At 60.3% G+C, this 25,789-nt stretch overlaps 1 protein-coding gene across 1 annotated transcript in view; it reads left to right on the plus strand.

Moving 5' to 3' along the window:
- LOC148149688 (basic phospholipase A2 PA-12C-like) overlaps nucleotides 1-25,789 on the plus strand; it is a 52,763-nt gene that overhangs the window by 17,369 nt on the left and 9,605 nt on the right. The window contains exon 2 of the mRNA XM_087989426.1: nucleotides 5,282-5,453. Within this exon, the coding sequence (XP_087845552.1) occupies nucleotides 5,282-5,453 (172 nt within the window). The remainder of the gene's footprint in view (nucleotides 1-5,281; nucleotides 5,454-25,789) is intronic.

The following is a 25,789-nucleotide window of genomic DNA, read 5'->3' on the forward strand; positions in this document are numbered from 1 at the left end:
TCCCCATGTGTGTGTGTCTGTCTCTCTCTGTGTCTCCCCCTGACATCCCCATGTGTGTGTGTGTCTCTCTCTCTTTCTGTGTGTATAGAGTCATAGAGATGTATAGCACAGCAACAGACCCTTCGGTCCAATCTAGCCCCACCTGCCAGCTCCTGGCCCATATCCCTCCAAACCCTTCCTATTCATATACCCATCCAAATGCCTCTTAAATGCTGTAATTGTACCAGCCTCCACCACATCCTCTGGCAGCTCATTCCATATACGTACCACCCTCTGTGTGAAAACATTGACCCTCAGCTCCCTTTCAATTCTTTCCCCTCTCACCCTAAACTCCTCTCACCCCTCCAGTTCTGGACTCCTCCATCCTGGGAAAAGACCCTGTCTGTTTACCCTATCCATACTCCCCACGATTAGCGAGCAGAATTAAGGAGAATCCCAAAGCCTTTTATTCTTATATACAAAGCAAGAGGGTAACTCTAGAAAGGGTTGGTCCACTAAAGGATAATGAAGGAAGGCTGTGTGCCGAACCTGAGAGAATGGGTGAGATTCTGAATGATTACTTTGCATCAGTGTTCACTGAGGGGAGGGACATGATGGATGGAGAGATTAGAGAAAAACGTTTGGTTAGTCTGGATCACGGTGACATAAGTAGGGAAGATGTGTTGGGTAGACTAGAGGTTATTAAGGTGGACAAATCCCCAGGACCAGAAGGGATCTATCCCAGGTTGCTGAGGGAGGCGAGAGACGAAATAGCTGGGGCCCTGACAGATATCTTTGTGGCATCCTTAAACACAGGTGAGGTGCCGGAGGACTGGAGGGTGGCTCATGTTGTCCCCCTGTACAGGAAGGGTAGAAGGGATATTCCAGGTAACTACAGGCCAGTGAGCCTGACCTCGGTGGTGGGAAAGTTGCTGGAGAAGGTACTGGGGGATAGGATCTATTTATATTTAGAAAAGAATGGGCTTATCAGTGATAGGCAACATGGTTTTGTGTGGGGGAGATCGTGCCTTACCAACTTAATAGAGTTCTTTGAGGAAGTGACCAAGTTGATTGATGAAGGAAGGGCTGTAGATGTCATATACATGGACTTTAGTAAGGTGTTTGATAAGGTTCCCCATTGTAGACTAATAGAGAAAGTGAAGTCTCGTGGTGTGCAGGGTGTTCTAGCAGGTGGATAAAGAACTGGTTGTGCAACAGGAGACAGAGAGTAGTAGTTGAAGGGGGTTTCTCGAAATGGAGAAAGGTGACCAGTGGTGTACCACAGGGGTCAGTGTTGGGGCCACTGTTGTTTGTGATATACATAAATGATCTGGAAGAGGGCACTGTTGGTCTGATCAGCAAGTTTGCAGATGACACGAAGATTGGTGGAGTAGCAGAAAGCATAAGGGACTGTCAGAGAATACAGGAGGATATACATAGACTGGAGAGTTGGGTGGAAAAGTGGCAGATGGAGTTCAATCCAGACAAATGTGAGGTGATGCATTTAGGCAAGTCTAATTCTAGAGCGAATTATACAATGAATGGAAGAGCCTTGGGAAAAGTTAATGAGTAGAGAGATCTGGGAGTTCTGGTCCACTGTACTCTGCAGGTTGCTGCACAGGTGGATAGAGTGGTCAAGAAGGCATATGGTATGCTTGCCTTCATTGGACGGGGTATTGAGTATAAGAGCTGGCAAGTCATGTTAAAATTGTACAAGACATTGGTTCGGCCGCATTTAGAATACTGTGTATAGTTCTGGTATCCACATTACCAAAAGGATGGGGACGCTTTGGAGAGGGTGCAGAGAAGGTTTACGAGGATGTTGCCTGGTATGGAAGGTGCTAGCTATGAAGAGATGTTGAGTAGGTTAGGATTATTTTCATTAGGAAAAAGGAGATTGAGGGGGGACCTGATCGAGGTTTACAAAATCATGAAGGATATAGTCAGGGTGGATAGAGATAAGGTTTTTCCCAGGGTGAAGGATTCAATAACAAGAGGTCATGCTTTCAAGGTGAGAGGTGGAAAGTTTAAGGGGGATAGACACGGCAAGTACTTCACACAGAGGGTGGTGGGCGTCTGGAACACGTTGCCAGCAGAGATGGTAGAGGCAGGCACGGTAGATTCATTTAAGATGCATCTGGACAGATGCATGAGTAGGTGGGGAGCAGAGGGATACAGATGCTTAGGAATTGGGCGACAGGTTTAGGCAGTAGATTTGGATCGGCTCAGGCTTGGAGGGTCGAAGGGCCTGTTCCTGGGCTGTAAATTTTCTTTGTTCTTTGATTTTATAAATCTCTATAAGGTCACCCCTCAGCCTCTGACACTCCAGGGAAAATAGCTCCAGCCTATTTGGCTCTCCCTGTAGCTCAAATCCTCCAACCCTGGCAACATCCTTGTAAATCTTTTCTGAACCCTTTCAAGATTCACAACATCTTTCTTATAGCAGGGAAACCAGAACTCCATCTGCCACTCCACAGCCCATTGGCCTATCTGATCAAGATCCTGTTGTAATCTGAAGTAACCTTCTTCGCTGTCCACTACACCTCCATTTTTGGTGTCATCTGCAAACTTACTAACCATACCTCTTATGTTCACATCCAAACCATTTATATAAATGATGAAAAGTAGAGGACCCAGCACCGATCCTTGTGGCACTCCACTGGTCACAGGCCTCCAGACTGAAAAACAACCCTCCACCACCTCCCTCTGTCTTCTACCTTTGAGCCAGTCACCTATCCAATTGGCTATCTCCCTCTGGATTCCATGTGATCTAATGTAGGAACAAATTACTGCAGATGCTGGAATCTGTGCTGGAAACAACAAATGCTGTTTGCAGCGGGTCAGGCAGCATCCGTGGAGAGAGAGCAAGTTCATGTTTCGAGTCCACATGGACATGATCAGAGCTGACGTGAAGTGAGGAGGGGGCAGCATTTTTGCTGGAGCTGGGGAGGTCACTTAATCTGAACGATCAATATCTTTTCTGCACCAGCACTCGACACCTCCACCACCACCACAATCCACCCCCCCCCCACCTCCCCTCCCAACCCCCTGCCAGCAATCTCCAGCTTTTGTTGTTTTCAGTCCATGAGATCTAACCTTGCTCACCAGTCTCCCATGGGGAACCTGGTCGAACGCCTTACTGAAGTCCATATAGATCACGTCTACCGCTCTGCCCTCATCAACCTACTTTGACACTTCTTAAAAAATTTAAGTCTTGATTCGGAGATGCCGGTGTTGGACTGGGGTGTACAAAGTAAAACATCCCACTACACCAGGTTGTGCCTGATGAATCACCTGATGAAGGAGCGTCGCTCCGAAAGCTAGTGCTTCCAATTAAACCTGTTGGACTATAACCTGGTGTTGTGGGATTTTTAACTAAAAAATTTAAGTCCGTGTGACATGATTTCCCACGCACAAAGCTATGCTGACTATCCCTAATCAGACCCTGCCTCTCCAAATGCATATAAATCCTGTCCCTCAGGATTCCCTCAAACAACTTGCCCACCACCGAGGTCAGGCTCATCGGTCTATAGTTCCCTGGCTTGTCTTTACCGCCCTTCTTAAACAGTGGCACCACGTTTGCCAACCTCCAGTCTTCCGGCACCTCACCTGTGACTATCGATGATACAAATATCTCAGCAAGAGGCCCAGCAATCACTTCTCTAGCTCCCCAAAGAGTTCTCGGGTACACCTGATCAGGTCCTGGGGAATTATCCAACTTTATGCATTTTAAGACATCCAGTACTTCCTCCTCTGTAATCTGGACATTTTAAAATATACCACTATTCATTTCTCCAAATTCTCTAGCTTCCGTAACGTTCTCCACAGTAAACACTGATGCAAAATATTAATTTGGTATCTCCTCCATCTCCTGCAGTTCCACACATAGATGGCCTTGCTGATCTTTAAGGGGTTCTATTCTCTCCCCATTAAACCTTTCATCCTCAATGTATTTGTACCTTTGGATTCTCCATAATTCTATTTGCCAACGCTATCTCATGTCCTCTTTTTGCCCTCCTGATTTCCCTCTTAAGTATACTCCTGTTATCTTTATACTGTTCTAAGGATTCACTCGATCTATCTTGTCTGTACCTGACATATACTTCTTTCTTTTTCTTGACCAAACCCTCAATTTCTCTGGCCATCCAGCAGTCCCTACACCTACCAGCCTTGCCTTTCACCCTAATAGGAATGTACAGTCTCTGGAATCTCGTTATCTCATTTTTGAAAGCTTCCCATTTTCCAGCCCTCCCTTTACCTGCGAATATCTGCCTCCAATCGACTTTTGAAAGTTCTTGCCAAATACCATCAACTTTGGTCTTCCTCTACTTTAGAACTTTAACTTTTAGATCCTGTCTATCCTCTCTCATCACTTTTTAAAACTAATAGAATTATGGTCACTGTATTCTCCCACTGACATCTCAGTCACCTGCCCTGCCTCATTTCCCAACACAAAGTCATGTTTTGCTCTTTCTCTAGTAGGTACATCAGTATCTGGATAAGAAAACTGTTTTGTGGACTCTCTATGTGTCTCTTTCCCTATTTGTCCCTCCCTTTCTCCCCCCCGCCCCCCATCTGTTGCTCTCTCTCTCTTTCTCTGTCTCCCTCCTTCTGTCTCCGTCTCTCTCTCTCTCTGTCTCTCTCTCCTCACCACATCTCTCTTTCTGTCTGTCTCTCTCTCTCTCCCATCCTCTAACAGATGTAGAACAGTACAGCACAGGGACAGACCCTTCAGCCATCATCTTGTGCCGAGCACGATGTCAAATTAAACTAATTCCTTCTGCCTGCCCTTGGTCCATATCCCTCCATTCCTTATATATCCATATGTTTATCTAAAAGCCCCTTAAATGCCCCAATCATATCTATCCCCACTACCACCTCCTGGCAGCACGTTCCAGACTGCCGCCCCTCTCTGTGTAAAAAACTTTCCCCCTCACATCTCCTTTGAACTTTCCCCCTCTCACATTAAATATACGCCTCCTAGTGTTAGACATCTCAGCTCTGGGAAACAGATTGTGACCATCAACCCTATCTATGCATCTCAATATATTTATAAACTTCTGTCAAGTCTCCCCTCAGTCTCCGCTCAGTCTCCAGAGAAAGCAGCCTGAGTTTATCCAGCCTCTCCTTATAGCTCATACCCTCTAATGCAGGCAGCATCCTGGTGAACCTCTTCTGCACCCTCTCCAAAGCCTCCCTATCCTTCCTGTGATGTGGCGACCAGAATTGAAGACAATACTCTCAGTGTGGCCTAACCAGAGTTTGATGAAGCTGTGACAGTAAGGGTGTGTGTCTCCTATAGGTGTGTTGCTGATCACCGCTGACCGGCGCTGGAAGAGACATCTGGACCAGCTGGGTACGATGATCGAGTGCCGAGTGGGTGGGGGCCGCTGGCTCTCTCGCCTTGATTACTTCGATTACGGATGTTACTGCGGCTTCGGGGGGCATGGCCGCCCACTGGATGCTGTCGACCGGTGAGAAAGGGCAGGGCACAGCAAGACTCCAGCACTGGGCACACTGGGCTCCACACTGTCCCGAGGATACACTGGGCAGCTCTCTCAGGAATTAACCCACCCCCTCCCCTCCCAGGTCCCACTGCTAACTATCCAGGGAAAAATTCACAGGAAACCCAACTGAACCGTGGAGTTTTCACTCTGCCTGGAGTGGGCGTCACCAGGAACAATACCTTTTCCCATGGTGTTGGGGGTGTGTGGAGGGGTGGTGGAGGATGGCTGTGTGATCCTTAGGGTGGAGGGTATGATGCTGAAATCTCTGGTGATAAACCCAGCCAGAGCCTGTTCCTCTGCTCCTGGTGACAGTGTCAACAAAACCTGAGAGAACAGAAAGGCAATTCTCAAACTGAGGCTATCCACACAGTGTCCAGGGACAGAGAGAGAAAATGGGAGATGGAGGGTCTGGGGACAAACTAACGTGTGTGAGTCAGAGACACAGTGTGCGAGAATGAGGGTGTGAATGTGTGATACTGACGGTATGAGTGTCAGTGTGTGAGAGAGAGTCAGTGTGAGCTAACGTATGAGAGTCAATGAGACAGAGTGAGGGTGTGACTGTGACAGTCGGTGAGTGTGTTCCGGAGAGTGAGTGTGAGTGTGAGTGTGACTGTGAGTGTGATCGAGCTGGTGTGAGAGAGTCTTCAGCAATGAACATGTAACTCTTCCCTTCGCATGAACCTCCATTGCATTTTTAATTTCCTTTCCTCAATAAAACCTTTCACCTTTTAATTACCTTTCCCACCTTTCCCAGGACTCAATGTTGGAATCTCTCCAACCAGCTGTCTGCCCAGTCAGTACTGAAACAGCTCCTCCCAACTTACCAAACTCTCCCCCGCCTCTGTCCCAGACCCTGTCCCTGTCCCTGTCCCTGACCCTGACCCTGTCACTCTCTCTGTCGCTGTCTCTGACCCTGTCCCTGTCCCTGTCCCTGTCCCTGTCCCTGTCCCTGACCCTGACCCTGTCCCTGTCCCTGTCCCTGATCCTGACCCTGTCCCTGTCCCTGACCCTGTCCCTGTCCCAGTCCCTGTCCCTGACCCTGACCCTGACCCTGTCCCTGACCCTGTCCCTGTACCCTGTCCCTGTCCCTGTCCCTGTCCCTGATCCTGACCCTGTCCCTGTACCCTGTCCCTGTCCCTGTCCCTGTCCCTGACCCTGTCCCTGACCCTGTCCCTGTCCCTGTCCCTGACCCTGACCCTGTCCCTGTCCCTGACCCTGTCCCTGACCCTGACCCTGTCCCTGTCCCTGACCCTGACCCTGTCCCTGTCCCTGACCCTGTCCCTGACCCTGTCCCTGACCCTGTCCCTGACCCTGACCCTGTCCCTGACCCTGTCCCTGTACCCTGTCCCTGTCCCTGTCCCTGTCCCTGATCCTGACCCTGTCCCTGTACCCTGTCCCTGTCCCTGTCCCTGTCCCTGTTCCTGTTCCCTGTTCCCTGTTCCCTGTCCCTGTCCCTGTCCCTGTACCCTGTCCCTGTCCCTGTCCCTGACCCTGACCCTGACCCTGACCCTGTCCCTGTACCCTGTCCCTGTCCCTGTCCCTGACCCTGTCCCTGACCCTGTCCCTGTCCCTGTCCCTGTCCCTGTCCCTGTCCCTGTCCCTGTCCCTGTACCCTGTCACTGACTGTTCCGGTCCCGGTCCCGGTCCCTGTACCTGTCCCTGTACCCTGTCCCTGTACCCTGTCACTGACCCTGTCCCTGTCCCTGTCCCTGTCCCTGTCCCTGTCCCAGTCCCTGTCCCTGTCCCTGTACCCTGTCCCTGTACCCGTCCCTGACCCTGTCCCTGTCCCTGTCCCTGTACCCTGTCCCTGTCCCTGTCCCTGTCCCTGTCCCTGTCCCTGTACCCTGTCCCTGTACCCTGTCCCTGTTTCTGTCCCTGTCCCTGTCCCTGTCCCTGACCCTGACCCTGTCCCTGTACCCTGTCCCTGTCCCTGTCCCTGTCCCTGTCCCTGTCCCTGTCCCTGTCCCTGACCCTGACCCTGTCCCTGTCCCTGTCCCTGTCCCTGTCCCTGTCCCTGTCCCTGTCCCAGTACCCTGTCCCTGTACCCTGTCCCTGTCCATGACCCTGTCCCTGACCCTGTCCCTGTACCCTGACCCTGTCCCTGTCCCTGTCCCTGACCCTGTCCCTGTCCCTGTCCCTGTCCCTGACCCTGTCCCTGACCCTGACCCTGTCCCTGTACCCTGTCCCTGTCCCTGTCCATGACCCTGACCCTGTCCCTGTCCCTGTCCCTGTCCCTGTCCCTGACCCTGTCCCTGACCCTGTCCCTGTCCCTGTCCCTGTCCCTGTACCTGGCCCTGTACCCGTCCCTGACCCTGTCCCTGTCCCTGACCCTGTACCCTGTCCCTGTCCCTGTCCCTGTCCCTGTCCCTGTACCCTGTCCCTGTCCCTGTCCCTGTCCCTGTCCCTGTACCCTGTCCCTGTACCCTGTCCCTGTCCCTGTCCCTGTACCTGGCCCTGTACCCGTCCCTGACCCTGTCCCTGTCCCTGACCCTGTACCCTGTCCCTGTCCCTGTCCCTGTCCCTGTCCCTGTACCCTGTCCCTGTCCCTGTCCCTGTCCCTGACCCTGACCCTGTCCCTGTCCCTGTCCCTGTACCCTGTCCCTGTCCCTGTCCCTGTACCCTGTCCCTGTACCTGGCCCTGTACCCGTCCCTGACCCTGTCCCTGTCCCTGACCCTGTACCCTGTCCCTGTCCCTGTCCCTGTCCCTGTCCCTGTACCCTGTCCCTGTCCCTGTCCCTGTCCCTGTCCCTGTACCCTGTCCCTGTCCCTGTCCCTGTCCCTGTCCCTGACCCTGTCCCTGTCCCTGTACCCTGTCCCTGTCCCTGTACCCTGTCCCTGTCAGTGTCCCTGTCCCTGTCCCTGTCCCTGTCCCTGTACCCTGTCCCTGTACCCTGTCCCTGTCCATGACCCTGTCCCTGACCCTGTCCCTGTACCCTGACCCTGTCCCTGTCCCTGTCCCTGACCCTGACCCTGTCCCTGTCCCTGTACACTGACCCTGTCCCTGTACCCTGTCCCTGTCCATGACCCTGTCCCTGACCCTGTCCCTGTACCCTGACCCTGTCCCTGTCCCTGTCCCTGACCCTGACCCTGTCCCTGTCCCTGTCCCTGTCCCTGTCCCTGACCCTGACCCTGTCCCTGTACCCTGTCCCTGTCCATGACCCTGTCCCTGACTCTGTCCCTGTACCCTGACCCTGTCCCTGTACCCTGTCCCTGTCCATGACCCTGTCCCTGACCCTGTCCCTGTACCCTGACCCTGTCCCTGTCCCTGTCCCTGACCCTGACCCTGTCCCTGTCCCTGTCCCTGTCCCTGTACCCTGTCCCTGTCCATGACCCTGTCCCTGACCCTGTCCCTGTACCCTGACCCTGTCCCTGTACCCTGTCCCTGTCCATGACCCTGTCCCTGACCCTGTCCCTGTACCCTGACCCTGTCCCTGTACCCTGTCCCTGTCCATGACCCTGTCCCTGTCCCTGTCCCTGACCCTGACCCTGTCCCTGTCCCTGTACCCTGACCCTGTCCCTGTCCCTGTCCCTGACCCTGACCCTGTCCCTGTACCCTGTCCCTGTCCCCTGTCCCTGTCCCTGTACCCTGTCCCTGACCCTGTCCCTGTCCCTGTCCCTGTCCCTGTCCCTGACCCTGACCCTGTCCCTGTCCCTGTCCCTGTCCCTGACCCTGTCCCTGTCCCTGTCCCTGTCCCTGTCCCTGTCCCTGTACCCTGTCCCTGTCCCTGTCCCTGTCCCTGACCCTGACCCTGTCCCTGTCCCTGTCCCTGTCCCTGTCCCTGTCCCTGTCCCTGACCCTGTCCCTGTCCCTGTCCCTGTCCCTGTCCCTGTACCCTGTCCCTGTCCCTGTCCCTGTCCCTGACCCTGACCCTGACCCTGTCCCTGTCCCTGACCCTGTCCCTGTCCCTGTCCCTGTCCCTGTCCCTGACCCTGACCCTGACCCTGTCCCTGTCCCTGTACCCTGTCCCTGTCCCTGTCCCTGTCCCTGTACCCTGTCCCTGTCCCTGTACCCTGTCCCTGTCCCTGTACCCTGTCCCTGACCCTGTCCCTGTCCCTGTACCCTGTCCCTGACTCTGTCCCTGTCTCTGTCCCTGTCTCTGTCCCTGTCCCTGTCCCTGTCCCTGACCCTGACCCTGTTCCCTGTCCCTGTGCCCTGTCCCTGACCCTGTCCCTGACCCTGTCCCTGTCCCTGACCCTGACCCTGTCCCTGTCCCTGTCCCTGTCCCTGTACCCTGTCTCTGTCCCTGTCCCTGTACCCTGTCCCTGTCCCTGTCCCTGTCCCTGTCCCTGTCCCTGTCCCTGTCCCTGTTCCCTGTCCCTGTTCCCTGTCCCTGACCCTGTCCCTGACCCTGTCCCTGTCCCTGACCCTGACCCTGTCCCTGTCCCTGTCCCTGTCCCTGTACCCTGTCTCTGTCCCTGTCCCTGTACCCTGTCCCTGTCCCTGTCCCTGTCCCTGTCCCTGTCCCTGACCCTGTCCCTGTCCCTGTCCCTGTCCCTGTCCCTGTACCCTGTCCCTGTCCCTGTCCCTGTCCCTGACCCTGTACCCTGTCCCTGTCCCTGTCCCTGTCCCTGTCCCTGTCCCTGTCCCTGTCCCTGTTCCCTGTCCCTGTTCCCTGTCCCTGACCCTGTCCCTGACCCTGTCCCTGTCCCTGACCCTGACCCTGTCCCTGTCCCTGTCCCTGTCCCTGTACCCTGTCTCTGTCCCTGTCCCTGTACCCTGTCCCTGTCCCTGTCCCTGTCCCTGTCCCTGACCCTGTCCCTGTCCCTGTCCCTGTCCCTGTACCCTGTCCCTGTCCCTGTCCCTGTCCCTGACCCTGACCCTGACCCCGACCCTGTCCCTGTCCCTGTCCCTGACCCCGTCCCTGTCCCTGTCCCTGTCCCTGTCCCTGTCCCTGCCCCTGTCCCTGACCCTGACCCTGTCCCTGTACCCTGTCCCTGTCCCTGTCCCTGTCCCTGTCCCTGTCCCTGTACCCTGTCCCTGTCCCTGTCCCTGTACCCTGTCCCTGTCCCTGTACCCTGTCCCTGTCCCTGTACCCTGTCCCTGTCTCTGTCCCTGTCTCTGTCCCTGTCCCTGTCCCTGTTCCCTGTCCCTGTTCCCTGTCCCTGACCCTGTCCCTGACCCTGACCCTGTCCCTGTCCCTGACCCTGACCCTGTCCCTGTCCCTGTCCCTGTCCCTGTACCCTGTCTCTGTCCCTGTCCCTGTACCCTGTCCCTGTCCCTGTCCCTGTCCCTGTCCCTGTCCCTGTACCCTGTCCCTGTCCCTGTCCCTGTCCCTGTCCCTGTACCCTGTCCCTGACCCTGTCCCTGTCCCTGTCCCTGTCCCTGTCCCTGTACCCTGTCCCTGACCCTGTCCCTGTCCCTGTACCCTGTACCCTGTCCCTGTCCCTGTCCCTGTCCCTGTCCCTGTCCCTGTCCCTGTACCCTGTCCCTGTACCCTGTCTCTGTCCCTGTCCCTGTCCCTGTCCCTGTCCCTGTACCCTGTCCCTGTCCCTGTCTCTGTCCCTGTCCCTGTCCCTGTACCCTGTCCCTGTCCCTGTACCCTGTCCCTGTCCCTGTACCCTGTCTCTGTCCCTGTCTCTGTCCCTGTCCCTGTCCCTGTCCCTGTCCCTGTCCCTGTACCCTGTCCCTGTACCCTGTCCCTGTCCCTGTCCCTGTCCCTGTTCCCTGTCCCTGTCCCTGTCCCTGTCCCTGTCCCTGTCCCTGTCCCTGTCCCTGACCCTGTCCCTGACCCTGTACCCTGTACCCTGTACCCTGTCCCTGTCCCTGTCCCTGTCCCTGTCCCTGTCCCTGTACCCTGTCCCTGTACCCTGTCCCTGTCCCTGTCCCTGTCCCTGGTCCCTGTCCCTGTCCCTGTCCCTGTCCCTGTCCCTGTCCCTGACCCTGTCCCTGACCCTGTACCCTGTACCCTGTCCCTGTCCCTGTCCCTGTCCCTGTCCCTGACCCTGACCCTGACCCTGTCCCTGTCCCTGTCCCTGTCCCTGTACCCTGTCCCTGTCCCTGTACCCTGTCCCTGTCCCTGTACCCTGTCCCTGTCCCTGTACCCTGTCCCTGTCTCTGTCCCTGTCTCTGTCCCTGTCCCTGTCCCTGTCCCTGTACCCTGTACCCTGTCCCTGTCCCTGTACCCTGTCCCTGTACCCTGTCCCTGTCCCTGTCCCTGTACCCTGTACCCTGTCTCTGTCCCTGTCCCTGTCCCTGTACCCTGTACCCTGTCTCTGTCCCTGTCTCTGTCCCTGTCCCTGACCCTGTACCCTGTACCCTGTCTCTGTCCCTGTCTCTGTCCCTGTCCCTGACCCTGTACCCTGTACCCTGTCCCTGTCCCTGTACCCTGTACCCTGTCCCTGTCCCTGTCCCTGTCCCTGACCCTGTCCCTGTCCCTGTCCCTGTCCCTGTCCCTGTACCCTGTCTCTGTCCCTGTCCCTGTCCCTGTCCCCTGTCCCTGTCCCTGTTCCTGTCCCTGACCCTGTCCCTGACCCTGTCCCTGACCCTGTCCCTGACCCTGTACCCTGTCCCTGTCCCTGTACCCTGTCCCTGACCCTGTCCCTGACCCTGTCCCTGACCCTGTCCCTGACCCTGTCCCTGTACCCCGTCCCTGTCCCTGTCCCTGTCCCTGACCCTGTCCCTGTCCCTGTCCCTGTCCCTGTCCCTGTACCCTGTCTCTGTCACTGTCCCTGTCCCTGTACCCTGTCCCTGTCCCTGTCCCCTGTCCCTGTCCCTGTCCCTATCCCTGTCCCTGACCCTGTCCCTGACCCTGTCCCTGACCCTGTCCCTGACCCTGTACCCTGTCCCTGTCCCTGTACCCTGTCCCTGACCCTGTCCCTGACCCTGTCCCTGTCCCTGTCCCTGTACCCTGTCCCTGACCCTGTCCCTGTCCCTGTCCCTGTCCCTGTACCCTGTCTCTGTCCCTGTCCCTGTACCCTGTCCCTGTCCCTGTACCCTGTCCCTGTACCCTGTCTCTGTCCCTGTCCCTGTACCCTGTCCCTGTACCCTGTCCCTGTACCCTGTCCCTGTCCCTGTCCCTGTCCCTGTACCCTGTCCCTGTCCCTGTCCCTGTCCCTGTACCCTGTCCCTGTCCCTGTCCCCTGTCCCTGTCCCTGTCCCTGTCCCTGTCCCTGTCCCTGTCCCTGACCCTGTCCCTGACCCTGTCCCTGACCCTGTCCCTGACCCTGTACCCTGTCCCTGTCCCTGTACCCTGTCCCTGACCCTGTCCCTGACCCTGTCCCTGTCCCTGTCCCTGTACCCTGTACCCTGTCCCTGTCCCTGTCCCTGTCCCTGACCCTGTCCCTGTCCCTGTCCCTGTCCCTGTCCCTGTACCCTGTCCCTGACCCTGTCCCTGTCCCTGTCCCTGTCCCTGTACCCTGTCTCTGTCCCTGTCCCTGTACCCTGTCCCTGTCCCTGTACCCTGTCCCTGTACCCTGTCTCTGTCCCTGTCCCTGTACCCTGTCCCTGTCCCTGTACCCTGTCCCTGTCCCTGTCCCTGTCCCTGTCCCTGTACCCTGTACCCTGTCCCTGTCCCTGTCCCTGTACCCTGTCTCTGTCCCTGTCCCTGTCCCTGTTCCTGTCTCTGTCCCTGTCCCTGTACCCTGTCCCTGTCCCTGTACCCTGTCCCTGTCCCTGTACCCTGTCCCTGTACCCTGTCTCTGTCCCTGTCCCTGTACCCTGTCCCTGTCCCTGTACCCTGTCCCTGTCCCTGTCCCTGTCCCTGTCCCTGTCCCTGTACCCTGTACCCTGTCCCTGTCCCTGTCCCTGTACCCTGTCTCTGTCCCTGTCCCTGTCCCTGTTCCTGTCCCTGTCCCTGTCCCTGTACCCTGTCTCTGTCCCTGTCCCTGTCCCTGTTCCTGTCTCTGTCCCTGTCCCTGTACCCTGTCCCTGTCCCTGTACCCTGTCCCTGACCCTGTCCCTGACCCTGACCCTGTCCCTGTCCCTGTACCCTGTCCCTGACCCTGTCCCTGACCCTGACCCTGTCCCTGTCCCTGTCCCTGTACCCTGTCCCTGACCCTGTCCCTGTCCCTGTACCTGTCCCTGTCCCTGTCCCTGTACCCTGTCCCTGTACCCTGTCCCTGTCCCTGTCCCTGTACCCTGTCCCTGTCCCCTGTCCCTGTCCCTGTCCCTGTCCCTGTCCCTGACCCTGTCCCTGACCCTGTCCCTGACCCTGTCCCTGACCCTGTACCCTGTCCCTGTCCCTGTACCCTGTCCCTGACCCTGTCCCTGACCCTGTCCCTGTCCCTGTCCCTGTACCCTGTCCCTGACCCTGTCCCTGTCCCTGTCCCTGTCCCTGTACCCTGTCTCTGTCCCTGTCCCTGTACCCTGTCCCTGTCCCTGTACCCTGTCCCTGTACCCTGTCTCTGTCCCTGTCCCTGTACCCTGTCCCTGTCCCTGTTCCTGTCTCTGTCCCTGTCCCTGTACCCTGTCCCTGTCCCTGTACCCTGTCCCTGACCCTGTCCCTGACCCTGACCCTGTCCCTGTCCCTGTCCCTGTACCCTGTCCCTGACCCTGTCCCTGTCTCTGTCCCTGTCCCTGTCCCTGTCCCTGTCCCTGTCCCTGTCCCTGTCCCAGTCCCTGTCCCTGTCCCTGTACCCTGTCCCTGTCCCTGTCCCTGTCCCTGTACCCTGTCCCTGTCCCTGTCCCCTGTCCCTGTCCCTGTCCCTGTCCCTGTCCCTGTCCCTGTCCCTGTCCCTGACCCTGTCCCTGACCCTGTCCCTGACCCTGTACCCTGTCCCTGACCCTGTACCCTGTCCCTGTCCCTGTACCCTGTCCCTGACCCTGTCCCTGACCCTGTCCCTGTACCCTGTCCCTGTCCCTGTACCCTGTACCCTGTCCCTGTCCCTGTCCCTGTCCCTGTCCCTGACCCTGTCCCTGTCCCTGTCCCTGTCCCTGTCCCTGTACCCTGTCTCTGTCCCTGTCCCTGTCCCTGTACCCTGTCCCTGTCCCTGTCCCCTGTCCCTGTCCCTGTCCCTGTCCCTGTCCCTGACCCTGTCCCTGACCCTGTCCCTGACCCTGTACCCTGTCCCTGTCCCTGTACCCTGTCCCTGACCCTGTCCCTGACCCTGTCCCTGTCCCTGTCCCTGTACCCTGTCCCTGACCCTGTCCCTGTCCCTGTCCCTGTACCCTGTCCCTGTCCCTGTACCCTGTCTCTGTCCCTGTCCCTGTCCCTGTACCCTGTCCCTGTCCCTGTCCCCTGTCCCTGTCCCTGTCCCTGTCCCTGTCCCTGTACCCTGTCCCTGTCCCTGTCCCTGTACCCTGTCCCTGTCCCTGTCCCCTGTCCCTGTCCCTGTCCCTGTCCCTGTCCCTGACCCTGTCCCTGACCCTGTCCCTGACCCTGTCCCTGACCCTGTACCCTGTCCCTGTCCCTGTACCCTGTCCCTGACCCTGTCCCTGACCCTGTCCCTGTCCCTGTCCCTGTACCCTGTCCCTGACCCTGTCCCTGTCCCTGTCCCTGTACCCTGTCCCTGTCCCTGTACCCTGTCTCTGTCCCTGTCCCTGTCCCTGTACCCTGTCCCTGTCCCTGTCCCCTGTCCCTGTCCCTGTCCCTGTCCCTGTCCCTGTACCCTGTCCCTGTCCCTGTCCCTGTACCCTGTCCCTGTCCCTGTACCCTGTCCCTGTCCCTGTACCCTGTCTCTGTCCCTGTCCCTGTACCCTGTCCCTGTCCCTGTACCCTGTCCCTGTACCCTGTCTCTGTCCCTGTCCCTGTACCCTGTCCCTGTCCCTGTACCCTGTCCCTGTCCCTGTCCCTGTCCCTGTCCCTGTACCCTGTACCCTGTCCCTGTCCCTGTCCCTGTACCCTGTCTCTGTCCCTGTCCCTGTCTCTGTCCCTGTCCCTGTCCCTGTCCCTGTCCCTGTCCCTGTCGCAGTCCCTGTCCCTGTCCCTGTACCCTGTCCCTGTACCTGTCCCTGTCCCTGTCCCTGTACCCTGTCCCTGTACCCTGTCCCTGTCCCTGTCCCTGTCCCTGTCCCTGTACCCTGTCCCTGTCCCTGTACCCTGTCCCTGTCCCTGTCCCTGTCCCTGTCCCTGTCCCTGTACCCTGTCCCTGTCCCTGTACCCTGTCCCTGTACCCTGTCCCTGTCCCTGACCCTGTCCCTGTCTCTGTCCCTGTCCCTGTCCCTGTCCCTGTCCCTGTACCCTGTCCCAGTCCCTGTCCCTGTCCCTGTCCCTGTACCCTGTCCCTGTACCCTGTCCCTGTACCCTGTCCCTGTCCCTGTCCCTGTACCCTGTCCCTGTCCCTGTACCCTGTCCCTGTACCCTGTCCCTGTCCCTGTCCCTGTCCCTGTCCATGACCCTGTCCCTGACCCTGTCCCTGTACCCTGACCCTGTCCCTGTCCCTGTCCCTGACCCTGACCCTGTCCCTGTCCCTGTCCATGACCCTGTCCCTGACCCTGTCCCTGTACCCTGACCCTGTCCCTGTCCCTGTCCCTGACCCTGACCCTGTCCCTGTCCCTGTCCCTGACCCTGTCCCTGACCCTGACCCTGTCCCTGTACCCTGTCCCTGTCCCTGTCCCTGTCCCTGACCCTGTCCCTGTCCCTGTCCCTGTCCCTGTCCCTGTCCCTGACCCTGTACCCTGTCCCTGTCCCTGTCCCTGTCCCTGTCCCTGTCCCTGTCCCTGACCCTGTCCCTGTCCCTGTCCCTGACCCTGTCCCTGACCCTGTCCCTGACCCTGACCCTGTCCCTGTCCCTGACCCTGTACCCTGTCCCTGTCCCTGTCCCTGTACCCTGTCCCTGTCCCTGTCCCTGTCCCTGTCCCTGACCCGGACCCTGTCCCTGTCCCTGTCCCTGTCCCTGACCCTGTCCCTGTCCCTGTCCCTGTCCCTGTCCCTGACCCTGTCCCTGACCCTGTCCCTGTCCCTGTCCCTGTCCCTGACCCTGTCCCTGACCCTGTCCCTGTACCCTGTCCCTGTCCCTGACCCTGTCCCTGACCCTGTCCCTGTCCCTGTACCCTGTCTCTGTCCCTGTCCCTGTACCCTGTCCCTGTCCCTGTCCCTGTCCCTGTCCCTGTCCCTGTCCCTGACCCTGACCCTGTCCCTGACCCTGTCCCTGTCCCTGTCCCTGACCCTGTCCCTGTCCCTGTCCCTGACCCTGTCCCTGACCCTGTCCCTGTCCCTGTACCCTGTCTCTGTCCCTGTCCCTGTCCCTGTCCCTGTACCCTGTCCCTGTCCCTGTCCCTGACCCTGTCCCTGTACCCTGTCCCTGACCCTGTCCCTGTCCCTGACCCTGTACCCTGTCCCTGTCCCTGTCCCTGTCCCTGACCCTGTCCCTGTCCCTGTCCCTGTCCCTGACCCTGTCCCTGTCCCTGTCCCTGTCCCTGTCCCTGTCCCTGACCCTGTCCCTGTCCCTGTCCCTGTCCCTGTCCCTGTCCCTGTACCCTGTCCCTGTCCCTGTCCCTGTCCCTGTCCCTGACCCTGACCCTGTCCCTGTCCCTGTCCCTGTCCCTGACCCTGTCCCTGACCCTGTCCCTGTCCCTGTCCCTGACCCTGTCCCTGACCCTGTCCCTGTACCCTGTCCCTGTCCCTGTCCCTGACCCTGTCCCTGACCCTGTCCCTGTCCCTGTACCCTGTCTCTGTCCCTGTCCCTGTACCCTGTCCCTGTACCCTGTCCCTGTCCCTGTACCCTGTCCCTGTACCCTGTCCCTGACCCTGTCCCTGACCCTGTCCCTGTCCCTGTCCCTGTCCCTGTCCCTGTCCCTGTACCCTGTCCCTGTTCCCTGTCCCTGTTCCCTGTCCCTGACCCTGTCCCTGTCCCTGTCCCTGTCCCTGTCCCTGTACCCAGTCCCTGTCCCTGTTCCCTGTCCCTGACCCTGTCCCTGTCCCTGTCCCTGTCCCTGTACCCTGTCTCTGTCCCTGTTCCCTGTCCCTGACCCTGTCCCTGTCCCTGTACCCTGTCCCTGTACCCTGTCCCTGACCCTGTCCCTGACCCTGTCCCTGTCCCTGTCCCTGTCCCTGTACCCTGTCCCTGTCCCTGTTCCCTGTCCCTGACCCTGTCCCTGTCCCTGTCCCTGTCCCTGTCCCTGTACCCTGTCCCTGTCCCTGTTCCCTGTCCCTGACCCTGTCCCTGTCCCTGTACCTGTTCCCTGTCCCTGTTCCCTGTCCCTGACCCTGTCCCTGTCCCTGTCCCTGTCCCTGTCCCTGTACCCAGTCCCTGTCCCTGTTCCCTGTCCCTGACCCTGTCCCTGACCCTGTCCCTGTCCCTGTACCCTGTCTCTGTCCCTGTCCCTGTACCCTGTCCCTGTCCCTGACCCTGTCCCTGTCCCTGTACCCTGTCTCTGTCCCTGTCCCTGTCCCTGTCCCTGTCCCTGTCCCTGTCCCTGTCCCTGTCCCTGTACCCTGTCCCTGTCCCTGTCTCTGTCCCTGTCCCTGTACCCTGTCCCTGTCCCTGTACCCTGTCTCTGTCCCTGTCCCTGACCCTGTCCCTGACCCTGTCCCTGTCCCTGTCCCTGTCCCTGTACCCTGTCCCTGTCCCTGTCCCTGTCCCTGTCCCTGTCCCTGTACCCTGTCCCTGACCCTGTCCCTGTTCCCTGTCCCTGACCCTGTCCCTGTCCCTGTCCCTGTCCCTGTCCCTGTACCCTGTCCCTGTCCCTGTTCCCTGTCCCTGACCCTGTCCCTGTCCCTGTACCCTGTCCCTGTACCCTGTCCCTGACCCTGTCCCTGACCCTGTCCCTGTCCCTGTCCCTGTCCCTGTACCCTGTCCCTGTCCCTGTTCCCTGTCCCTGACCCTGTCCCTGTCCCTGTCCCTGTCCCTGTCCCTGTACCCTGTCCCTGTCCCTGTTCCCTGTCCCTGACCCTGTCCCTGACCCTGTCCCTGACCCTGTCCCTGTCCCTGTCCCTGTCCCTGTCCCTGTACCCTGTCCCTGTCCCTGTTCCCTGTCCCTGACCCTGTCCCTGACCCTGTCCCTGTCCCTGTACCCTGTCCCTGACCCTGTCCCTGACCCTGACCCTGTCCCTGTTCCCTGTCCCTGACCCTGTCCCTGTCCCTGTCCCTGTCCCTGTCCCTGTACCCTGTCCCTGTCCCTGTTCCCTGTCCCTGACCCTGTCCCTGTCCCTGTACCCTGTCCCTGTACCCTGTCCCTGACCCTGTCCCTGACCCTGTCCCTGTCCCTGTCCCTGTCCCTGTACCCTGTCCCTGTCCCTGTTCCCTGTCCCTGACCCTGTCCCTGTCCCTGTCCCTGTCCCTGACCCTGTCCCTGTCCCTGTACCCTGTCCCTGTCCCTGTACCCTGTCCCTGTACCCTGTCCCTGACCCTGTCCCTGACCCTGTCCCTGTCCCTGTCCCTGTACCCTGTCCCTGTCCCTGTTCCCTGTCCCTGACCCTGTCCCTGTCCCTGTCCCTGTCCCTGTCCCTGTACCTGTTCCCTGTCCCTGTTCCCTGTCCCTGACCCTGTCCCTGTCCCTGTCCCTGTCCCTGTCCCTGTACCCAGTCCCTGTCCCTGTTCCCTGTCCCTGACCCTGTCCCTGACCCTGTCCCTGTCCCTGTACCCTGTCTCTGTCCCTGTCCCTGTACCCTGTCCCTGTCCCTGACCCTGTCCCTGTCCCTGTACCCTGTCTCTGTCCCTGTCCCTGTCCCTGTCCCTGTCCCTGTCCCTGTCCCTGTCCCTGTACCCTGTCCCTGTCCCTGTCTCTGTCCCTGTCCCTGTACCCTGTCCCTGTCCCTGTACCCTGTCTCTGTCCCTGTCCCTGTCCCTGACCCTGTCCCTGACCCTGTCCCTGTCCCTGTCCCTGTCCCTGACCCTGTCCCTGTCTCTGTCCCTGTCTCTGTCCCTGTCCCTGTTCCCTGTCCCTGACCCTGTCCCTGACCCTGTCCCTGACCCTGTCCCTGTACCCTGTCCCTGTCCCTGTCCCTGTCCCTGTCCCTGTCCCTGTCCCTGTCCCTGTCCCTGTCCCTGTACCCTGTCCCTGTCCCTGTCCCTGTTCCCTGTCCCTGTCCCTGTCCCTGTCCCTGACCCTGTCCCTGTCCCTGTCCCTGTCCCTGTACCCTGTCCCTGACCCTGTCCCTGTTCCCTGTCCCTGTACCTGTTCCCTGTCCCTGTCCCTGACCCTGTCCCTGTCCCTGTCCCTGTCCCTGTCCCTGTCCCTGTCCCTGTCCCTGTCCCTGTCCCTGTCCCTGTACCCTGTCCCTGTCCCTGTCCCTGTTCCCTGTCCCTGTCCCTGTCCCTGTCCCTGACCCTGTCCCTGTCCCTGTCCCTGTCCCTGTACCCTGTCCCTGACCCTGTCCCTGTCCCTGTCCCTGTCCCTGTCCCTGTACCCTGTCCCTGTCCCTGTCCCTGACCCTGTCCCTGACCCTGTCCCTGTCCCTGTCCCTGTACCCTGTCCCTGTACCTGTTCCCTGTCCCTGTCCCTGTCCCTGTCCCTGTACCTGTTCCCTGTCCCTGTCCCTGTCCCTGTCCCTGTACCCTGTCCCTGACCCTGTCCCTGTCTCTGTCCCTGTCCCTGTTCCCTGTTCCCTGTCCCTGACCCTGACCCTGACCCTGTCCCTGACCCTGTCCCTGTCCCTGTCCCTGTCCCTGTACCCTGTCCCTGTCCCTGTCCCTGTCCCTGTTCCCTGTCCCTGTCCCTGTCCCTGTCCCTGACCCTGTCCCTGTCCCTGTCCCTGTCCCTGTCCCTGTCCCTGACCCTGACCCTGTCCCTGTTCCCTGTCCCTGACCCTGTCCCTGACCCTGTCCCTGTCCCTGTCCCTGTCCCTGTTCCCTGTCCCTGTACCTGTTCCCTGTCCCTGACCCTGTCCCTGACCCTGTCCCTGTCCCTGTCCCTGTACCCTGTCCCTGACCCTGTCCCTGACCCTGTCCCTGTCCCTGTCCCTGTCCCTGTCCCTGTCCCTGACCCTGTCCCTGTCCCTGTCCCTGTAACCTGTCCCTGACCCTGTCCCTGAGCCTGTCCCTGTACCCTGTCCCTGTCCCTGTCCCTGACCCTGTCCCTGTCCCTGTACCTGTTCCCTGTCCCTGACCCTGTCCCTGACCCTGTCCCTGTCCCTGTCCCTGTCCCTGTCCCTGTCCCTGTCCCTGACCCCTGTCCCTGTACCCTGTCCCTGTCCCTGTCCCTGTCCCTGTACCCTGTCCCTGACCCTGTCCCTGTACCCTGTCCCTGTCCCTGACCCTGTCCCTGTCCCTGTCCCTGTCCCTGACCCTGTCCCTGTCCCTGTCCCTGTCCCTGTCCCTGACCCTGTCCCTGTCCCTGTCCCAGTCCCTGACCCTGTCCCTGTCCCTGTACCCTGTACCCTGTACCCTGTCCCTGTCCCTGACCCTGTCCCTGTCCCTGTCCCTGACCCTGTCCCTGTCCCTGTCCCTGTCCCTGTCCCTGTCCCTGACCCTGTCCCTGTCCCTGACCCTGTCCCTGACCCTGTCCCTGTACCCTGTACCCTGTCCCTGTCCCTGACCCTGTCCCTGACCCTGTCCCTGTACCCTGTACCCTGTCCCTGTCCCTGACCCTGTCCCTGACCCTGTCCCTGTACCCTGTCCCTGTCCCTGACCCTGTCCCTGTCCCTGTCCCTGTCCCTGACCCTGTCCCTGTCCCTGTCCCTGTACCCTGTACCCTGTCCCTGTCCCTGACCCTGTCCCTGACCCTGTCCCTGACCCTGTTCCCTGACCCTGTCCCTGTACCCTGTACCCTGTCCCTGTCCCTGACCCTGTCCCTGACCCTGTCCCTGTACCCTGTCCCTGTCCCTGACCCTGTCCCTGTCCCTGTCCCTGTCCCTGACCCTGTCCCTGTCCCTGTCCCTGTACCCTGTACCCTGTCCCTGTCCCTGTCCCTGTCCCTGTCCCTGACCCTGTCCCTGACCCTGTCCCTGTCCCTGTCCCTGTCCCTGACACTGTACCCTGTCCCTGTCCCTGTCCCTGTCCCTGACCCTGTCCCTGACCCTGTCCCTGACCCTGTCCCTGTCCCTGTCCCTGTCCCTGACACTGTACCCTGTCCCTGTCCCTGTCCCTGTCCCTGTCCCTGTCCCTGACCCTGTACCCTGTCCCTGTACCCTGTCCCTGTCCCTGTCCCTGACCCTGTCCCTGTACCCTGTCCCTGTCCCTGACCCTGTCCCTGTCCCTGTCCCTGTCCCTGTCCCTGTCCCTGACCCTGTCCCTGTACCCTGTCCCTGACCCTGACCCTGACCCTGTCCCTGACCCTGTACCCTGTCCCTGTACCCTGTCCCTGTCCCTGTCCCTGACCCTGTCCCTGTACCCTGTCCCTGTCCCTGACCCTGTCCCTGTCCCTGTCCCTGTCCCTGTCCCTGTCCCTGACCCTGTCCCTGTCCCTGTCCCTGACCCTGTCCCTGTACCCTGTCCCTGTCCCTGACCCTGTACCCTGTCCCTATACCTTGTCCCTGTCCCTGACCCTGTCCCTGTCCCTGTCCCTGTACCCTGTCCCTGTCCCTGTCCCTGTCCCTGTCCCTGTCCCTGTCCCTGTCCCTGACCCTGTCCCTGTCCCTGTCCCTGTCCCTGTACCCTGTCCCTGTACCCTGTCCCTGACCCTGACCCTGTCCCTGTCCCTGTCCCTGTCCCTGACCCTGTCCCTGTCCCTGACCCTGTCCCTGTCCCTGTCCCTGTCCCTGACCCTGTCCCTGTCCCTGTCCCTGTCCCTGTACCCTGTCCCTGTACCCTGTCCCTGACCCTGTCCATGTCCCTGTCCCTGTCCCTGACACTGTACCCTGTCCCTGTCCCTGACCCTGTACCCTGTCCCTCTACCCTGTCCCTGACCCTGTCCCTGTCCCTGTCCCTGTCCCTGTCCCTGACCCTGTACCCTGTCCCTGTACCCTGTCCCTGTCCCTGTCCCTGACCCTGTCCCTGTACCCTGTCCCTGACCCTGTCCCTGTCCCTGTCCCTGACCCTGTCCCTGTCCCTGTCCCTGTCCCTGACCCTGACCCTGTCCCTGTCCCTGTCCCTGTCCCTGTACCCTGTCCCTGTCCCTGTCCCTGACCCTGTCCCTGTACCCTGTCCCTGTCCCTGACCCTGTCCCTGTCCCTGTCCCTGTCCCTGACCCAGTCCCTGTCCCTGTCCCTGTACCCTGTACCCTGTCCCTGTCCCTGACCCTGTCCCTGACCCTGTCCCTGACCCTGTTCCCTGTCCCTGTCCCTGTCCCTGACCCTGTCCCTGACCCTGTCCCTGTCCCTGTCCCTGTCCCTGACCCTGTCCCTGTCCCTGTCCCTGTCCCTGTCCCTGTCCCTGACCCTGTCCCTGACCCTGTACCCTGTCCCTGTACCCTGTCCCTGTCCCTGTCCCTGACCCTGTCCCTGTACCCTGTCCCTGTCCCTGACCCTGACCCTGTCCCTGTCCCTGTCCCTGTCCCTGTCCCTGTCCCTGTCCCTATACCTTGTCCCTGTCCCTGACCCTGTCCCTGTCCCTGTCCCTGTCCCTGACCCTGACCCTGACCCTGTCCCTGTCCCTGACCCTGTACCCTGTCCCTGTCCCTGTCCCTGTACCCTGTCCCTGTCCCTGTACCCTGTCCCTGACCCTGTCCCTGACCCTGACCCTGACCCTGTCCCTGTCCCTGACCCTGTACCCTGTCCCTGTCCCTGTCCCTGTACCCTGTCCCTGTCCCTGTACCCTGTCCCTGTCCCTGACCCTGTACCCTGTCCCTGTCCCTGTCCCTGTACCCTGTCCCTGTCCCTGTACCCTGTCCCTGACCCTGTCCCTGTCCCTGTCCCTGTCCCTGTACCCTGTCCCTGTCCCTGACCCTGTCCCTGTCCCTGTCCCTGACCCTGTCCCTGTCCCTGTCCCTGTCCCTGTCCCTGACCCTGTCCCTGACCCTGTCCCTGTCCCTGTCCCTGTCCCTGACCCTGTCCCTGTCCCTGTCCCTGTCCCTGTCCCTGTCCCTGACCCTGTCCCTGACCCTGTCCCTGTACCCTGTACCCTGTCCCTGACCCTGTCCCTGTCCCTGTCCCTGTCCCTGTCCCTGTACCCTGTCCCTGTCCCTGTCCCTGTCCCTGTACCCTGTCCCTGTCCCTGTCCCTGTACCCTGTCCCTGTCCCTGACCCTGTCCCTGTACCCTGTACCCTGTCCCTGTCCCTGACCCTGTCCCTGACCCTGTCCCTGTCCCTGTCCCTGTCCCTGACCCTGTCCCTGACCCTGTACCCTGTCCCTGTACCCTGTCCCTGTACCCTGTCCCTGACCCTGTCCCTGTCCCTGTCCCTGTCCCTGTCCCTGTCCCTGTCCCTGACTCTGACCCTGACCCTGACCCTGACCCTGACCCTGTCCCTGTACCCTGTACCCTGTACCCTGTACCCTGTACCCTGTACCCTGTACCCTGTCCCTGTCCCTGTCCCTGTCCCTGTCCCTGACCCTGTACCCTGTCCCTGTCCCTGTCCCTGTCCCTGTCCCTGGTCCCTGTCCCTGTCCCTGTCCCTGTCCCTGTCCCTGTCCCTGTCCCTGTCCCTGTCCCTGTACCCTGTCCCTGTCCCTGGTCCCTGGTCCCTGGTCCCTGTCCCTGTACCCTGTCCCTGTCCCTGTCCCTGTACCCTGTCCCTGTCCCTGTCCCTGTCCCTGTCCCTGTCCCTGACCCTGACCCTGTACCCTGTACCCTGTCCCTGTCCCTGTCCCTGACCCTGTACCCTGTCCCTGTCCCTGTCCCTGTACCCTGTCCCTGTCCCTGTCCCTGACCCTGACCCTGTACCCTGTACCCTGTCCCTGTCCCTGTCCCTGACCCTGTACCCTGTCCCTGTCCCTGTCCCTGTACCCTGTCCCTGTCCCTGTACCCTGTCCCTGTCCCTGTCCCTGTCCCTGTCCCTGTCCCTGTACCCTGTCCCTGTCCCTGTCCCTGTACCCTGTCCCTGTCCCTGTACCCTGTCCCTGTCCCTGTCCCTGTACCCTGTCCCTGTCCCTGTACCCTGTCCCTGTCCCTGTCCCTGACCCTGTACCCTGTCCCTGTCCCTGTCCCTGACCCTGTACCCTGTCCCTGTCCCTGTCCCTGTACCCTGTCCCTGTCCCTGTACCCTGTCCCTGTCCCTGTCCCTGTACCCTGTCCCTGTCCCTGTACCCTGTCCCTGTCCCTGTCCCTGTCCCTGTCCCTGTACCCTGTCCCTGTCCCTGTACCCTGTCCCTGTCCCTGTCCCTGTCCCTGTCCCTGACCCTGACCCTGTCCCTGTCCCTGTCCCTGTCCCTGTCCCTGTCCCTGTCCCTGTCCCTGTCCCTGTCCCTGTCCCTGACCCTGTCCCTGTCCCTGTCCCTGTCCCTGTACCCTGTCCCTGTCCCTGTCCCTGACCCTGACCCTGTACCCTGTACCCTGTCCCTGTCCCTGTCCCTGACCCTGTACCCTGTCCCTGTCCCTGTCCCTGTACCCTGTCCCTGTCCCTGTACCCTGTCCCTGTCCCTGTCCCTGTCCCTGTCCCTGTACCCTGTCCCTGTCCCTGTCCCTGTACCCTGTCCCTGTCCCTGTACCCTGTCCCTGTCCCTGTCCCTGTACCCTGTCCCTGTCCCTGTACCCTGTCCCTGTCCCTGTCCCTGACCCTGTACCCTGTACCCTGTCCCTGTCCCTGTCCCTGACCCTGTACCCTGTCCCTGTCCCTGTCCCTGTACCCTGTCCCTGTCCCTGTACCCTGTCCCTGTCCCTGTCCCTGTACCCTGTCCCTGTCCCTGTACCCTGTCCCTGTCCCTGTCCCTGTCCCTGTCCCTGTACCCTGTCCCTGTCCCTGTACCCTGTCCCTGTCCCTGTCCCTGTCCCTGTCCCTGACCCTGACCCTGTCCCTGTCCCTGTCCCTGTCCCTGTCCCTGTCCCTGTCCCTGTCCCTGTCCCTGTCCCTGTCCCTGTCCCTGACCCTGTCCCTGTCCCTGACCCTGTCCCTGTCCCTGTCCCTGTCCCTGTACCCTGTCCCTGTACCCTGTTCCCTGTCCCTGTCCCTGTCCCTGTCCCTGTCCCTGTCCCTGTCCCTGTACCCTGTACCCTGTCCCTGTCCCTGTCCCTGTCCCTGTACCCTGACCCTGACCCTGTACCCTGTCCCTGTCCCTGTCCCTGTCCCTGTCCCTGTACCCTGTCCCTGTCCCTGTCCCTGTACCCTGTACCCTGTCCCTGTACCCTGTACCCTGTCCCTGTCCCTGTACCCTGTACCCTGACCCTGACCCTGTCCCTGTCCCTGTCCCTGTCCCTGTCCCTGTACCCTGTCCCTGTCCCTGTCCCTGTACCCTGTACCCTGTCCCTGTACCCTGTCCCTGTACCCTGTCCCTGTCCCTGTCCCTGTCCCTGTCCCTGTACCCTGTCCCTGTCCCTGTCCCTGTCCCTGTACCCTGTACCCTGTCCCTGTACCCTGTACCCTGTACCCTGTCCCTGTACCCTGTACCCTGTCCCTGTCCCTGTACCCTGTACCCTGACCCTGACCCTGTACCCTGTCCCTGTCCCTGTCCCT

This window comes from Chiloscyllium plagiosum, unplaced genomic scaffold (genome assembly GCF_037043375.1).
Source record: "Chiloscyllium plagiosum isolate Xiang-an unplaced genomic scaffold, Cpla_swu_hap1 HiC_scaffold_7, whole genome shotgun sequence".
NCBI classification, from domain to species: domain Eukaryota; kingdom Metazoa; phylum Chordata; class Chondrichthyes; order Orectolobiformes; family Hemiscylliidae; genus Chiloscyllium; species Chiloscyllium plagiosum.